The 16,504-nt window shown below is 47.8% G+C and overlaps 1 protein-coding gene across 5 annotated transcripts in view; it reads left to right on the top strand.

Moving 5' to 3' along the window:
• DCPS (decapping enzyme, scavenger) overlaps nucleotides 1–16,299 on the top strand; it is a 70,282-nt gene extending 53,983 nt beyond the window's left edge. For 2 of the 5 annotated variants that reach the window (XM_081891136.1, XM_081891137.1), the window contains exons 5-6: nucleotides 7,499–7,609; nucleotides 15,872–16,299. In XM_081891136.1, the coding sequence (XP_081747262.1) occupies nucleotides 7,499–7,609; nucleotides 15,872–16,138 (378 nt within the window). In that variant the 3' untranslated portion in view covers nucleotides 16,139–16,299. Of the gene's footprint in view, nucleotides 1–7,498; nucleotides 7,610–10,480; nucleotides 11,149–11,179; nucleotides 11,242–15,871 lie in introns of those variants that run through there. The other 3 variants (XM_081891140.1, XM_081891139.1, XM_081891138.1) reach the window with 3 other exon arrangements.
• Nucleotides 16,300–16,504: the final 205 nt, after the last annotated feature.

The following is a 16,504-nucleotide window of genomic DNA, read 5'->3' on the forward strand; positions in this document are numbered from 1 at the left end:
CTTCACTGCACCGGAAACAGGGGCTCTGGATGGTGTCTGAGCCCTAGCACCACCGATTTCCATCGGCTCTTCTCCTTGCCTCCCCAAGGGCGAGGGGTGCGTCTGGCTGAAGTCCCTGGGGACAAAAGGGGGTGTTCTCGCTGGTGCACGCGCCTGGGGTCCCTCCCCCTCGTGCCACGGGCGTCCCTCATGTCGGATTCCTATAGCCAAAGCCCGTTGCACTACGTCTTCTAGGGTCTGGGGTCTATCCCCCCTGGCGATCTCATCCTTGATGGGGGGGCTAAGACCTTCCCAGAAAAGATCTCTGACTGGTTTACTATCCTTCTCCCAGCCCAACGCAGTTAGTAATGCAAAGAATTTGGAATGATATTGACGTACAGTGGCTTTGCCTTGCCGCAGTCCGTGCATCTGTCTACGCGCAATATCCACATCCACAGAGGACTGGAAACAAGCATCCATCGCTTTAATAAATTCATCAGAATTGCGGCGGGCAGGGCCATCTTCGCGCCACAAATTGCGCAGCCAAGCTCTGGCCTCCCCATGCAGATGCGAAATTATGAACCCCACTCTCTCCTCCTCATCTTTAAAATCATGACGGAGTAAATGCAGTGCATACACGACGTCTGCCCTGAAGTTAGGGTAGTCTTGCAGGTTGCCATTAAAGTGCGTAACTAGGGCGCCCCCCCGCCGTCCAAGTGCAACGCCCTCCGATCTGGAACCCGGGACCCCTGCCCTGCCTGCCTGCTCCCACCTTGTTCGCAGGTCCTGGCAAGCCTTGTCCAGTTCGTCATTCTTCTTCTGCGATGCAATGACTGCAGCTGTGAGTTCGGTAACTTGATTCCTCAGCGTAAGCAGCTGTTCCTCCGCGCTCATGGCTGCTCCCGTTGGTGAGCTTTGCAAAAAATTTTTTTTTGCGTTCTTTGGAGGGGACTTACTGTCAGAGCCACCCGTTTGGTCCCAGCTCACAAGAGACCCAACTCCGATCCGGTTTATTTACAGAAAGTCTTTATTGAAGATCATGGTTGCGTTTACATTCCATCTTTGTGACTCTACGTCTGTAACGTTAGACCGCTGAAGTCCCCTCTGAATCTGTCCCGCCGAGGCACCAATTTAAGAGGCTAGTCCTGGACCACCTCTTCCTCTCCTTCCTTTTCCGCAGGGTCTTTCTGCCCCCCTGGGTTCCCCCTCGCCGGGACTCGCCCGAGGCTGAATCCTCTGACGCCTCTGCCCCCCTCCTTCTCGCTTTGGGGCCGGGCTCCTCCCCAGGGCTCTCCTCACTTCCGCGCGCCTCTACATTTGAACTTGGCGCGCGTACGTTGCTTCTGACCTTTCTCTCGACCGCTACACTGCTCCCGGTGCTGCTCTCCGCCCCTTCCGGCTGAGCGCCCTGCTCCGATCTCCTTCCCCTGTCTCTTTCTTGCTCTGCTCCCTCTGACACACTGGTAACTCCACCCCCTTCACTCCGTTCCGTCTGAGAAGCCGGCTCCTGTCTCCAACTCCCACTGGGGCTTCTCCCTTCGCTCCCCTGCTCCTCACTGCTTCCCCCTTGTCCCCCCTTTGGTCTGACCAAGGGGGGCCCCCTTTTGGGAGTCCTCTGACTCACTGGTCAGACTCATGGACGACCTTTGGGCATCGTCATCCTCCTCCTCATCTCTCTGGGATTCTTCCCCCTCGCTCTCTGTCTCCTCCCCCATCTGCTCTTCTCTCCCTGAAACCCTGACACCAGGGTTTGATCGTGGTTTCCAAACCTGGTTTGTAGAACGCATGCGAACCATCATAAGTTAGTTTGAAACGGTGGGCTTTCTCAAACCAGGCAAAATGGCTGATCAGGCAAAACAGTATATTGTGATTTGCTTCCGACTAGGAAGAGAACAAGGTAATCGCCATTCAGTGGGGAAGGGAGAAGGGGAGAACGTACCAGATTCAGGGCATAATTAGAACTTCCACTGGCAAGGTTTTGTGGAGTGGTGGAAGGAACCACAGCCACAGCCAATAGCCTCATCATTCATGGTAGCTGCAGCCACTGTGGCAGCCAGTGGGAGGCCAGCTCAGCCTGGAGAGCTGAAGGGGGGACCAAGATGCAAGGTGGGAATTGGATTGCTCTGTAAGGCTTTTTGAAGGCTCGTTGAGGACCTACCAGGGTGAAATAAACAGCATTTGCAGTAACTGTAAACTGCCCCTCATTGTGGACTCAATCTGGACCCAATATATTATTTTATTCTGGCTGGAACTTGACCAATCTGAACTCTGCAAAGGGTCGTCTCTCACACTCCTCAGACTTAGCTGCTGGTTCATTGCTCTTTCAGCATGACTAATTGTTACCCTGATTCCAGTGCAGAGCAGCATGTGGTCAGAGCTCCAAATCTCACCTTGGATTGTTGCCAGTTCCAGACTTGAAAGGGTAAGAGGTATTTTTAGTTGCAAGCACTTCTAGGAATTCAAGTGCTTGAGCAACAGCTGGAAGCTCCACTTCTCTTTCATGTATGTTTCTAACACTTTGCATAGAGACCGCATTCCTCATTTGTGTCTGATTTGTTTTTTTAAGAAATAACCAAAAGAGCAATTGCATTTGGATGGTTTTAAAAATAGTTATTTACTTTAGTTTAATAATGATGATGATGATGATGATTTTATTATTTATACCCTGCTGATCTGGCTGAGTTTCTTCAGCCACTCTGGGTGGCTTACGGGTATAAATAACCCCCTTTATTCCTTGGGCTCAGACCAGTTAACAGGATTTTGTTATCCCATTTGTTATAGGTGGGGTGTCATGATCTTACAACTACAGAAATTGGGGGTGGGACTGAGGACAGTGGGGCATCAGAGTGGAGGAACTGGGGACAGTGCCTATGCCCAGGGCTGACTCCTGAAATCCTGGGGAGACCCACATTTGAAAGAAGAGTTCCCAGATCCTGCACACTTTCTGTTGCATCACCTTGATGGCCTCAAATGTAGAAATCTTCTGTCAGTGCTAGAAGACTTCAGCACCTGAAGTTTGGACTACACATGGTTTGTTTGTTTGTTTGTTTTGTTTGTTTTTTGTGAAACACAGAAAATAACACACACCCCCTCGGGTAGTTTTCACAGTTAGCTCCCAACCCCCTCAAGCTGCATGAGGCCTTTAGCATTGTGCATTATGTCATCTGCAGCCATTACTCCACCTCCTACTCCCCAGGAAAAGTATTGTGCTCAGAGGGAGGGCAACCTGTCCCCATCCATCCTCCAGTGAAGGAGCAGAGACTTCGGTGCTTGTTTTGCTCTTCCTTCCCCGTGCCTTTTTTCCTTTTGTATCGTGTTGGTTCGATTGTGAACTGCAAGCAAGGATTGTAGGAACACTGTACAGATATATTTTAATATCTCTGTAGCACTAAGAAAATTTTAGGTAGTTGATGTGCTTAACGACAACAACAAAATGTTGCCATGTCATATACAGTGGTTCCTCGGGTTACATACGCTTCAGGTTACAGACTCCGCTAACCCAGAAATAGTACCTCGGGTTAAGAACTTTGCTTCAGGGTGAGAACAGAAATCATGCTCCGGCAGGACAATAACAGTGGGAGGCCCCATTAGCTAAAGTGGTGCTTCAGGTTAAGAACAGTTTCAGGTTAAGAATGGACCTCCAGAACAAATTAAGTACTTAACCCGAGGTACCACTGTACTTCTGTTCCTGGTTCAAGCTGCCCCATTCTCTTCTCCCTGGCAGTCCCAGTCCCTGTTTTCCTCCCACCCCTTCCAACAGTCATCAGCATTCTGTGCCTACTGAGCATGCACAATCCTCATGGTGCCATGAGGATTTGGAAATATATCTATGCTCCATTTTGAGATTTTTGAGAGAGAGAGAGAGAGAGAGAGAGAGAGAGAGAGAGGGATACTATCTCAGTTACATTAAAAACTTGGATTTTTCCATTGAATTATTTGGACGGCTCTTTCCCTGGGAATACCCAAAAATAGATTCTTGGTGTGTGAGCCAGGAAACTGGAAGGTTCTCTTTGCCCTTGTTATATCTATGTTTCTTGTCCTTCCTCCTCCTTTTCTAAAAGTCTTAATCTGCCCCTGCTCAAAACCCACTGCGAATTATATAGATTAACATTCAGAGTATAGCCATTGTACGTAGAGCTTATATGCCTACTTGGCTGCACATCAAGTGCTTTAGTGTTCGATTTCTAAACCTGTGTTATGTATACATCCAATTTCTATGGTTTTACTTTCCAGTCATGCTCCTCTGCCTCTGCATTGCCGAATAGCTCCCAAGTGGCTTAGTCATTTGTCTCCTCCAGCCACCATAAGATCTTTTTGTTTAAAAAAGAAACCTCCCACCTGGTTTGCAGGTGTGTGCCCCACCCCACTTTCTTAAGCCCTCTTCAGGAGTTACTCTGATTTGGGAATTTCACATATATTTGGGCAGGGGACTGCAGAGAGAAGTGGGATAGCTTTTCCCCCACCCAGTCCCATCCCCTTGGTCCTCTGCAAGCTGGAGGGCAGCTATCTGAAGCAGGGAGTCTACTCGTGGAGGCTTCCTGTTCAATGTAGATCACTGGAATGTTTATTATTACAGTGGCTTCAGGTTACATACGCTTCAGGTTACAGACTCCGCTAACCCAGAAATAGTACCTTAGGTTAAGAACTTTGCTTCAGGATGAGAACAGAAATCGTGCGGCGGCAGCAGGAGGCCCCATTAGCTAAAGTGGTGCTTCAGGTTAAGAACAGTTTAAGGTTACGGTAAGTACGGACCTCCGGAACAAATTAAGTACTTAACCCGAGGTACCACTGTATTATTATTATTATTACATTTATATTCCATTTTTCCTCCAAGGAACTCCATACACTGTCCTCCTCGGCACATACTCTCTGACACTTATCTCAAGTTATGCCCCTGGGTAGGTACTGTATGGCATAGTCTACAAACCCATTTCGTGAGGCTGCCTCCAGGCTTTCTGAATAATCTATTATTGATTCTGAGACTTGACAGAAAGGTTGAGTGGAGGAAGCACAATCCTGCTGAAATTGGAGAAGCTGGAGAGGAAAGCTGAATAAGATAGCTAATGGTTGAGGGTATGGTTTCGTTGCCTTCTCCCTTGCTCCATGACTAGCCAAATCAGAATAAGGTATGCCCAATTGACAAAAATACACTAGAAAGAAAGACATAATTTGCATAATGTGTACAGGTTGCAGGATTCACCTTTCCCAACACAGAATTTCAGATTATCCGGAAGCAGAGCATCATCTCATTGTATGCTTGCTTAGCCTGGGATTTCCAAGCCTTTTTTTTAATGCATCTAATTTAAAAGTGGGGAAACATAACCTGAGAGGCGGCCTTCTTCCCAGTGCCTCCATATGGGGGTCCAAAGTGAAGTTGGTATTTCAGCCCAGATGTTGGGTCGCCCATTCTCTGACATGATGCAGAACTATATTTTGTGTTGTTCCTGCTGCATGCGATGACAATGCTTTCTTTAATATCAGAAGTAGGGGATTTTTCTCATTCCTTTCTGGGGGGTCACATGACATGGGGGGTCGGCAGAGGGGAAAGAAGGCAGAGCAAAAAATGTAAATATGTACCTTGATAAGTAGGTTAGCTTCTACACACATTCCAACCAGCCAAAAACACTTTTGGGGGGGAGGGATAGCAGGCTCAGTGAGGGGTGCAGCTTATGGGGCAGTCCCCCAAAGCAGAGGACAACAGATTTTTTTATTGGTAAAATTCAATAAACGGTCATAAAACCAATTAAAACCATGCAAGATATCAAAATTGCAACAGAGGAGGATGAGGTGGAAGGCTTTCCAAGCTAAGTGATTGAAGAATGCTCTCACCAACCCTACTTCCCACATACCTAGGGGTTAGAAACCTGAACCGGACAATGAAAAATGCTAAGAAAGCTTACACCAGTTAGGCAAATTACATGTGCTATCAGCACCACCTCACTCTAATTATTGTAATCAGTTTTCTTGTAGCAACTTTCGTGCACCTTGAGTGGGCCACGGTGATGTGCAGCACATTCCTTTGGGAGTTAAACAGCTTTTATATCCAGATGTTTTAACATTCATTCCTGAATGTCTTCAGGGAAACACTGGAAGTCTAGCCAAAATATGCTCTTAAGCAACGTTTCTGACAAAGTTGACATTGTCAAACGATCCATTCATTATTGAGAAGAGTTATTTAGAGCGCCCTAGTGATTGGAGCCAATCCCAGAGTATCGGTAATGCAATCTCGGAAGATATCAAATGTTTCACTTTCCGCATTTGCTCTCTCAGAGTGTTGGAGATCTTGCTGGAAAATACCTGGGGAACAAGCTCTGCCTTTATCATCCAGGAAGGCAGCATTACCCAGGAAAAGGGATGTTTGCTCATGCCACCTGCCGCAACTCACACAACCCCAAAGATGCCTCTCTGACTTTTATTGTAAATGCCACTAAGGAACACCTCCGCAATCCGCCAAGGCCTGTTTAGCGCAAACAGCAGATCCTATGGCAAAACTGCTATGGTATTACAGAATTAAGTGCTCATCCATAACAAAAGACATAATGGTAGGAATTCAGCATGGCACTTCTTTTATTTCTGCTTGCCAGACAGAACAATCCTCCTTTCCTTCTTCCCCCATCCACTGTTCTGTGGGTTTTCCTGACCCTCCAGAGCAGATTTGGAGGAGAGCAGGAGAAGCCCCATTGCACTAGCAGGAGCCCCTGGGCCAGCTTCTGCTAGCCTGCTGGGTTAGTTAGTGGGTTCTGCTTAAGTTCTATTCAAAATAGACCCATTAAAATTCATGGACCTAAATTAGTCATGTCCGTTAGTTTCAGTGCGTCTTCGTATGACTAACATTTGATACAACCCCGTGTGTCTAGAAAACCAGTCTGTCTTCCTAACAAGGTGATTTCTATTATTGCTGCTGCTGTGAGTGTTTAATGTATGTCTACATGCAGACACTTATGCATACATTCAACAGCCAACCACCACCCATTGGAAGCCGCTGTCTTGGCTGTCATTGACCCTGCCTTCAGGGTGTCTTTACCCATTCAGGTGAAGGGGCACATGCACGTGCTGCCAAAGGATCCTTTCTTACTAACGCTGAGCCTTCCAAGGGGTATGATCAGCTGGGCCTTCCTTGGCACCCAGAGTGTTTTCTGGGGTAGTCTTGAAAGAGGCATTCTCTTGTAGCCAATAGAATAGGTTATGGCAGAGGTAGCTGTCCAGATGCTATGGACTGCAACTCCCATCATGCACGGCTATAGGCCATACTGGCTGAGGCTGGTGGGAGTTGTATTCCACAACATCCGGAAGGCACCATATTGGCTACTTCTAGGTGAAAGTGTGTGCTTGGTTGCAGTTGCTGTGTGGTTCCCAATAAACGTGCTCTGGTTTGTAAATGTGTTTGTGGGTCCGAAAAGGTAGGTGGCCTCTGCCTTGCGTCTTTATTTGGGTCCCTGGAATTCATGATTTGCTTTGGCAGAAGTTAATAATCTTTTCTCAGCATATCTAAGCTCTGCCATCTATTCTGTCTCTACAGGTAGACGATTTATATTTAATTGCTATCTGCCACTGCCGGGGAATCAAGTCACTCAGGGATCTTACTGCTGAGCACCTGCCTTTGCTGAGGAACATCTCACGAGAAGGGAAGGTGAGCCTCCTCATCTCTTTTTAATTGATTCCCCCCCCTTCCTGTTTCTGCATTAGCCAAACTCACGCCAGCTTCCTCGTTCGTTGCTGACTATCTGCTTGCTTTCTCTTTCTCTCTCACACCTTTGCACTTGTATACGAAATAAGCAGGCAGTTGTGGTAATCCAGGTGCTGTTCCTCAAGGTCACATTTTAGTCACAGGGTGTTTCCCCCCTCCCAGTTACCAGCTCTGTTTCATTGTGGGGAACTGCAGTCTCTGCTCCCCCAAATTAATGGATAATAGAGTTGCCAACTGATGAAGGAGATGAAAGAGGGGGAACCCTAACCTACTACTTTGCATTTAACAGTGGCCTGATATAGAAAGGGGGGAAAAAAACAGGAAGAAACACGGCTGTAGATCAAATTGCTGTTAAACAGAAAGCTGAAGCTGGCCACCTTGGTGGCAGTTAAGATGATAGTGTTGTGGTGACCAAGTCCTGCTTTCCACACATCATTAGTATGATACTGGACCCCCACTGTAGCTTGAAAAAATGTTTTTATTATGCTACTTTTAAAGGCCATGTTAGTCACCACTGTGCTGCTTGAGCACACGGGGGTATTCAAGAAGAAGAAGAATTCATGTAGACCAGGTGTGGGGAACCATGGCTGTCAGGGAACTGACATCGGAGCCAGAAGTGGAGGCAGGGCTCCCAAGCGATGCCGGAGAAGGGCCAAGCAGGGAGAGAGGGGACTCATCGGCTGGGGAAGGAAATCAGCGTAACACCAGGGATAAAGGGGGGCGGATGGGGGAATCGGAAAGAGGGCTCCAGGACTCTTCGCTGGAGACCAGCGGGGAGAGCACGGGTCCTCCGCTACCCACACCCACCCTGCGCAGAAGACTTTCACGCAGGGAAAGTAGGCGTAGACTTGGCGTCAAAGAACTTCTTTGCTGGAAGAAGTTCAAGAAACGCCCATTGACGGATTCTGCTAGCGACTGAACAACCACGAAGTGAAGGGCTATCCAGCCAGGAAAGGTTTAACCAGGCTACCTAGCCAGGAGTGGCGGCAACTTACGCACGAGCAACCCCATATAACCATTACAATGGCCCTTCCAGATGTTGCTGAACTACAACTCCCATCAGCCCCAGCAAGTAGACCCAATCGCCATGAATGGTGGGAGTTGTAGTTCAGCAACATTCAGGGGACCAAAGTTTCCCCCCTACCTGATTGGCTCCAAATGCAGAGATGAACAGCAAGAGTGCCTGTCTGCCCTCAGCGGAGGTTCCCCACTGCAGCCCTAGGTAGGTTGCAGTTATGAATCCAGAGCCATGACGGGAAGCCTCCTCTGAATACGAGCAGGTGGTGGTGTGTCTCTCCATTGTAGGACCAAATGAATGATCTAATTGCACGCAACGTAAGTAATCACAAACACACAGGTAGCGAATACCTGCGTGCTAGTTGGGGAAGGGCCCAACTCAGTGGTAGAGTGCTTTCTTTGAATGCAGGAGATCCAAGATTGAATCTCTAGATAAGGATGGGAGAGGCCTTTGCCCGATACTCTGGAGAACCGTTTCCAGTTTGTGTAGACAGCATTGAGCTTAGATGGACCTAACTTGGTACAGCATAGCTTTCTTCCTTACATCTTCTCTTCCACCCTTCACAACAGTTCTAACCTTGAACTTTTCTTTAAGGTTTTGCTTTTGAAAATTTGTTTCTCCCTCTTTGGGGCTAGAAAGCATATCTCACCACCACCCGCATTTGAGGGGCCAAAAGTTGTAAAAAGGATTATAGCTGATGCCCATCCCCCAGCATACATGTGTGATACGCACATCAACTTTACTGGCACCAGAAGCAAGAGGAAATTTGGGGGTTGGGGCGGTGGCATCTGAAAGGCCCTCTGTTCCTCTTTAGCTGCTTACTCATTTCCTGTGAATTTTTTGAGGTATTTGCCCATGTCAGCATCTCAGCAATCCAGAAGAATTCATGCTTACTCTTCACAATTTATTTTGAATATTTCAGACCCAGCAGTTTCTATACCATGGTATGGATCTACTGCTTCTCCTGCCTATGGTCCGCCCTTCCCCCTCTTCTGCCTCCCCATTTCCTTTCCCTCTGCCACCACTTCTTAGTCTTCTGGGGACAATTATTTCTCCCTAGTGATGAATTGCCTGCTGCCAGACAAAACTGACAAAATGAAATGTGTCTCTCTGGGGCCAGATGTTGCGCAGAACTCTTCAGAATTGAGTGGCACTGTGCCGAACAGCTGGCACCCACATGGAAATTCTGGAGGAATTGGCTTAAAGGCTGGGAGAGACCGCAGTCCTGTGCACATTGAACTCAGGAGCAAGCTCTGAGGCTTGCATTGAAGGAAACATGGGTATAGAATTCAGCTGCGTAGATCAGCTTTGCAAAAACTATCCCTTCTCTGCCCACCTAGTGTGTGGGGTGGGCAGGTGAAAAGCAGGACAGAGCTCCTGCCCCTTTAATTTTAATTCTCTCTTGCACACAACTATTAAAGCTGCAGGAGACCCACCCTCTTTTTCACCCACCTTTCATCTGTGCTTTGGATTGACACATGCATCACTTACCGTAATCGCTTCAGAAACCAGAGGTTTTTCCTAGCTAATGGTGCATTTTAGCAGCATATCATTGATAAGGTCTTCTGGTTATTTCCATGAATATAGAAGATGTTCAACAAGGGTTGGTAGGGGCATTGTGCTCTTCTGAAACAGTCAGCCACAAGTATGTGTCCCCTTGGCCTGTGAGGTCAGCTGACAGTGCTCAGGCTGGAACAGAAGGGTCTGCTGAGGGGCTATAGCACTGGTGGTGCAGGAGGCAAGGAGCTGAAGATGGTTTACTGGAGACCCTGATTTAGACCTGCTTCCTCCTTCAGAACCTGACCACAAGGCGCTCCAAAGTACCAATGAAATCCCAGGGATTCAGGCACGTAACTAAACAGGAAGGCGGAATAAGATAAGTTTCTTCCACTTGCAACCGTACTACTTTCAGTGTCTACCTTCCCTAGGTTGCATCTGTAGTCTTGTTTCTAAAATACTTTGAAGAGGTCTGTGTGAACAAAAATGGAAGCTTTAACGTGTACCCATCCCCTTTTTGCCCTGTGTACAAGTGGGAAAACCTCTCTTCCGTCTTCCTGCTTAGCTTCCTGTTCAGCCAGTAGTAGAGGCACAAAGCTGAAAATTGTATGAGCTTTTCACTTGTCTTTTAAATATTCTATCCAAGGTGGGAGGGGACTGCCTTTGTATAAACAGCAGGTAGCAACTTGGAACCAGTGCAACCAAAAATAGCCTTTATTCTTCCATTTTTCACTTTTTTTCACCACCACCTATGACTGGGTCCTAACAATGGCTAAATTGTTGATTTGGGTGATAGTGGAGTTAAACAGAGCCAGGTCAGTCTGTTTCTGCTTCCTGCCATGAAATCCAACAAGCCGTCAGGCTTCCTTCATGCCAGCACCTTTGCTTCTCCTAGCCACATCCAGATCCACTCTGGGTTCCTTGGAACTTCGCTTACGTAGTTTCAGCGTAGAAAAAAGTTTCTTTGTGGGACAATGTTGGTTTGTGCTTCCCCCAAGGGTCCTCACTGGCTCCAGAGAAACAACAAACATCACCGAGAGACCCAGGAGAGGAGGCAAGGGTAGGGATCCAACTAAATCTGAAGACAGACCTCTGGAAGTAATCCACAGGGTCAGAGAATCTTGGAACAGAGTAGCGTAGAGCAGCCTCTTGAGTGTTCTACAAAGCTAAATTGGACAGAGATGTGGAGCTTGAAAGAGCCTCAGTGGAGAAAGGCTGGACACAGTGGGTCATAGGAAAGCGACTTCCTGATGGGTTTGGGGTCTGACATAGAAGGTGATCTTGTTGAGGACAAGTTTGCTGAGTGCAAACGAAAACTGTGTTAAATCAAGCACAGAGTTGTTACAGCCGTATCAATGAAACTTTCCCACCGTACGGTGGTAGCTCGGTCACAAGAGTCCCCGGAACAATCTGAGCTCCCAGCCAGCTGACTTGAGGTGCCCCAGGCTTAATACAATTTCTGGGAAAAGGTGCCTGCTAGATTATAACTTTCCTAGAGTTAATTAATATCTGGACAAGGGCATGGACGTACTTACTTACATGAGATGTGGCAAACGTTCTGGGGACTAATTCTGGGGACACTCCATTATGCATATTGGCAGAGAGAGGAAAATACCCACCTCTCACAAATACTTAGCTTGAGCTAGCCTGATTTCTTGAGGATTTTTTTTTTTTAACTATCATTGTTCAGGGCAAGGCCAAAAAGCACACATAGTCTCAGGATATGAGCAGAGTTCCATCTGAACAAGACTTCTCGCTGTGTATGCTGGGGTGGAGCGTGGGACCAAAATGCTAAGAGATGCAGGAGCTCTACTTTACAACATTTCTATGCAAAGTTGAAACGTCGACAGGGCAGGTTCTGCATCCCAGGAATAGAGCAGCATGATCAGTTTCCTGTAGGTTATTGTCGTAGAGGACAATCTCCAAGGCAAATCAAAGAACTGATGTCCCATTCAAGGGATTATCTTTCATGATAGCAGTTACCCTAGACCAGGGGTCAGCAACCCACGGCTCTGGAACCGCATGTGGCTCTTTTACACCTTTGCCACGGCTCCGGGGCAGATAGTAGCGAGGGGAGGAGGCGCATTGTGCGCCCCAACACTCCCCACTGTGGCGGGCGCTGTACTGGCTGTGACGTCGCATGGGGGCAGTGCGTGCGTTAGTCACGCACCGTCCTGACGTCAACTTCCCGCCCGCTGTCAGATCGGAGGGCAGCAGCGCGCATGCAATGGTTTTGCGGCTTCCAGTTTTTTTTTCTTCGGAAACGGGTCCAAGTGGCTCTTTTTGTCTTAAAGGTTGCAGACCCCTGCCCTAGACTGTCATGCTAGGAGAGGCTTTGTGCATAGGAGAGTTCTTTACATAAAAGGCAGGCTTCCTTCCAGAGATGTACCTAGCTAAGTAGCAGAGGTGCAAACTCCTCTCTGCCTCCTTCCTTCCCCACAGTCCTTTGTGTGCTGGAGACTTTCAGCCACTCCTTTCCACTTTTACACATAAATTAATCTATGGGGCATAAAGGGTATGTGCCAAACAAATTAATTTACATGTAAAAGTGGGAGTTATTGGCTGCAAGTAAGCAGAGGGTTGTAGCCTTAAGTCACACCATTACTGTATTTATTTTTCTGCTCTGTTGGCCAGTTTGACAGCACCTTTGCCCCCCCCGCCCCACCCCCTTAGGCTATTTCTAGTGATCCCTGTGTGCAGAAAACTGCCTCCTTTATATGTCTGTTCCTATCATCTCACTGTAAAGCCAAGGTTTTATTTATACATCCTTTACATATATAGGTTTTCTCACAGAGTGATGGTTTCATGACACACAAACCCCTCAAAAAGAAAAAAAGGTTTTTACTTTACAGAACGCTACATGAAGGAGCATCTCCACCCCCATCGTTCAGCCTGGACACCGAGATCCAGCGCCAAGGGCCTTCTGGTAGTTCCCTCATTGCAAGAAGTGAGGTTACAGGGAACCAGGCAGAGGGCCTTCTTGGTAGTGGTGCCCACCCTGTGGAATGCCCTCCCATCAGATGTCAAAGAACTAAACAATTATCTGACTTTTAGAAGGCATCTGAAGGTAGCCCTGTTTATCATAGAATCATAGAGTTGGAAGAGACCACAAGGGCCATCGAGTCCAACCCCCTGCCAAGCAGGAAACACCATCAGAGCACTCCTGACATATGGTTGTCAAGCCTCTGCTTAAAGACCTCCAAAGAAGGAGACTCCACCACACTCCTTGGCAGCAAATTCCACTATTGAACAGCTCTTACTGTCAGGAAGTTCTTCCTAATGTTTAGGTGGAATCTTCTTTCTTGTAGTTTGGATCCATTGCTCCATGTCCGCTTCTCTGGAGCAGCAGAAAACAACCTTTCTCCCTCCTCTATGTGACATCCTTTTATATATTTGAACATGGCTATCATATCACCCCTTAACCTCCTCTTCTTCAGGCTAAACATGCCCAGTTCCCTTAGCCGTTCCTCATAGGGCATCGTTTCCAGGCCTTTGACCATTTTGGTTGCCCTCCTCTGGACACGTTCCAGTTTGTCAGTGTCCTTCTTGAACTGTGGTGCCCAGAACTGGACACAGTACTCCAGGTGAGGTCTGACCAGAGCAGTTTAGGGAAGTTATTAATGTCTAATGCTGGTTTTTTTAAAAAAAATATTCAATTTGGAGCCGCCCAGAGTGCCTGGGGAAACCCAGCCAGATGGGCGGGGTATAAATTAATAAGAATAAGAATAAGAAGGAGGAGGAGGAGGAGGAGTCAGGGTTATCTGGCTGTAGAGCGAAAAAGACGCAGTTCCTCTTTGGCTCATTCTGGGGGAATAAGCTGGAATTGGGATCCTCAGCTGGAGCAGAGTTTGCCCCTCCCAGAACCAATGAGATCGTCCATGGAGTGTTTATTTTGGAATGCGCTGCTTTTCTCTCACTTTCCCTCCCTCTTTTTCCTGATCTTTTCCAAGGGGGTAACTAAGATAGCTTCAAATCGAGTTTCCGTAGGGGTCAGCTGACATACGCTGCCTCCGCTTGGAGGCAGACAAAAATGGCTTTTGCTTGATGGCCTTTGCTGTGCACTGAGCTATTTGTGTTCCCTGCCCCATTGTGCCGCCTCTAACCTTTTTGGGGGGTGGGGTCAAGTGGTGTGAACCGATTCCCTTCTTGAATTCGGTAGGATTTACTTCCGCGTAAAATGCATAGTTAGGGTCATGGAAGTAAAACCAATGTGGATAGTTATTCTCCTCCCACCCCCATCTTTACCCCCTGGAAGAATTTGGACTAGAATTGCAACACAGTTCCCAGGAGATGAAGTCTGAGACTGGGCCAAGGCTCGCTGCATTCTCAAGCAAAATAAGAGCCCTGGTGTTTCTGAAGGGGATCTGACAAGTTCAGTGCCTCTGTTTATAGCTTTGATTACACTTTCCGGTAATGGGAGCCTGTAACTCGCCAAACCCTCCAGTGTGATAAAAGTTGGAATGGAACGCAATAAAAGCCAAGCAAGGTCCCTGTTTAGGGAAAGATGCCAGCAATTCATCTTTTCCACCCACCATGCTCTCAACCCAGTGGGCCTTGTTATTGAGGTAGCCAAAGGGAAATAAGAATTAAAACAGATGAGCAGAACAGAAGGAGCCCCACGTGACGCGTCTGCTGCGGGGTTTTTCTGCTTCGTACAGCTACTGAGTATCGGGGAGACAATGAGTGAGTTTGTTTGTGTTTGTGAAACTTCTGCACACATAAAATGCAACCTGCACATACAATACCAGGTATGGGGAAAGGATCTAGATCAAGGAAAAGGGACCTGTGGCTCTCCCAGCAACCCCAGCCAGTGTGGCCCATGGTGAGGGAGTGTGGGAGTTGGAGTCTGGCAATGTTTGGGAGTGTTACCCCCAACATCTGGTTGCCTTCCTAAGAAGAGCATTCCCTACATCTGGGGCCACCACCAAAAGGGCTCTGTCTCTTGTTCCTGCCAAAGTGATGCACCAGGGGTGGGAAACATTTCAGCACAAGGACCACAATCCCTTCTGGGCAACCTGCTGCAGGCCATACACCTGTGATGGGTGTGGCCAGAGGCCGAAGTTAGATGTCTTCTAACTGCCAAGCTGGGATGCGGGTGGCGCTGTGGGTTAAACCACAGAGCTTAGGACTTGCTGATTAGAAGGTCGGTGGTTCGATTCCCATCGATGAGGTGAGCTCCCGTTGCTCAGTCCCTGCTCCTGCCAATCTAGCAGTTCGAAAGCACGTCAAAGTGCAATTAGATAAATAGGTACCCCTCCGGCAGGAAGGTAAACGGCATTTCCCTGCGCTGCTCTGTTTCGCCAGAAGCAGCTTAGTCATGCTGGCCACATGACCCGGAAGCTGTACGCCGGCTCCCTTGGCCAATAAAACGAGATCAGCGCTGCAACCCCAGAGTCGGTCACGACTGGACCTAGTGGTCAGGGGTTCCTTTACTTTTACCTTTAAGCGCTAAGCTGAGTCTGCTTTCATTTGCCCTGGACTTTTAGCTCAACAGATTTCCTGGGGCCAGAGTCTTTATGAGACAACTTTTTACTCTTCTGCTTTGTGCTGATGTAATGCCCACTTTTGAAAGTATTTGGACTGGTGTGTGAAATACAGATGAACATCTCATAACGTTGCCATGATTTGTGGTGCAGTTGAAGAAAAGGTTGGCTCTTGCTGGTTTCAACCATTTTTTCCCCTCCCTCCAGGAAGCCATAGTGAAGCGCTTTGGCATTGGTGGGTCTCAGCTGCGAGTTTACCTGCACTACCAGCCCTCCTACTACCACCTCCATGTGCATTTCACCGCCCTCGGCTATGACGCTCCTGGATGCACCGTGGAACGAGCCCACCTCCTCTCTGATGTGATAGACCACCTGGAGCGTGACTCCCAATACTATCAGAAATGCACCCTGACCTTCGCCCTCCGGGCAGACGAACCCCTGCTGAAGAAATTCCAGGAAGCTGGTCGCGTCTAAACTCCCAAAAGACCATTGAACTAAGTGTACATACGTTTCATAGAGATCATTTTATATTGCTTTTTTAAGACATTTTGTTTATGGTTTTGTAAGATTGGAGGTTATATTTCGTGTTGCTGTTGGAGCATTTCCTTCCTGTCAATAAATGGGTATGTTCTGGATGCATTGACTTTTTTTTCCCTTTTGGGAGCATGCTTTGGCACCACCCCTAGTTAAAACACCTCTCCCCAATCTGGTGTCCTAATGTTTGGTGTGTGTGTGTGTTTTTAACAATTATCACACATAAATCTTAGACATTCTACACCATGGGTAGGCAAACTAAGGCCCAGGGGCTGGATCCGGCCCAATCACCATCTAAATCCAGCC

Source organism: Podarcis melisellensis (assembly GCF_964234715.1).
Source record: "Podarcis melisellensis genome assembly, chromosome: 15".
Lineage (NCBI taxonomy): Eukaryota > Metazoa > Chordata > Lepidosauria > Squamata > Lacertidae > Podarcis > Podarcis melisellensis.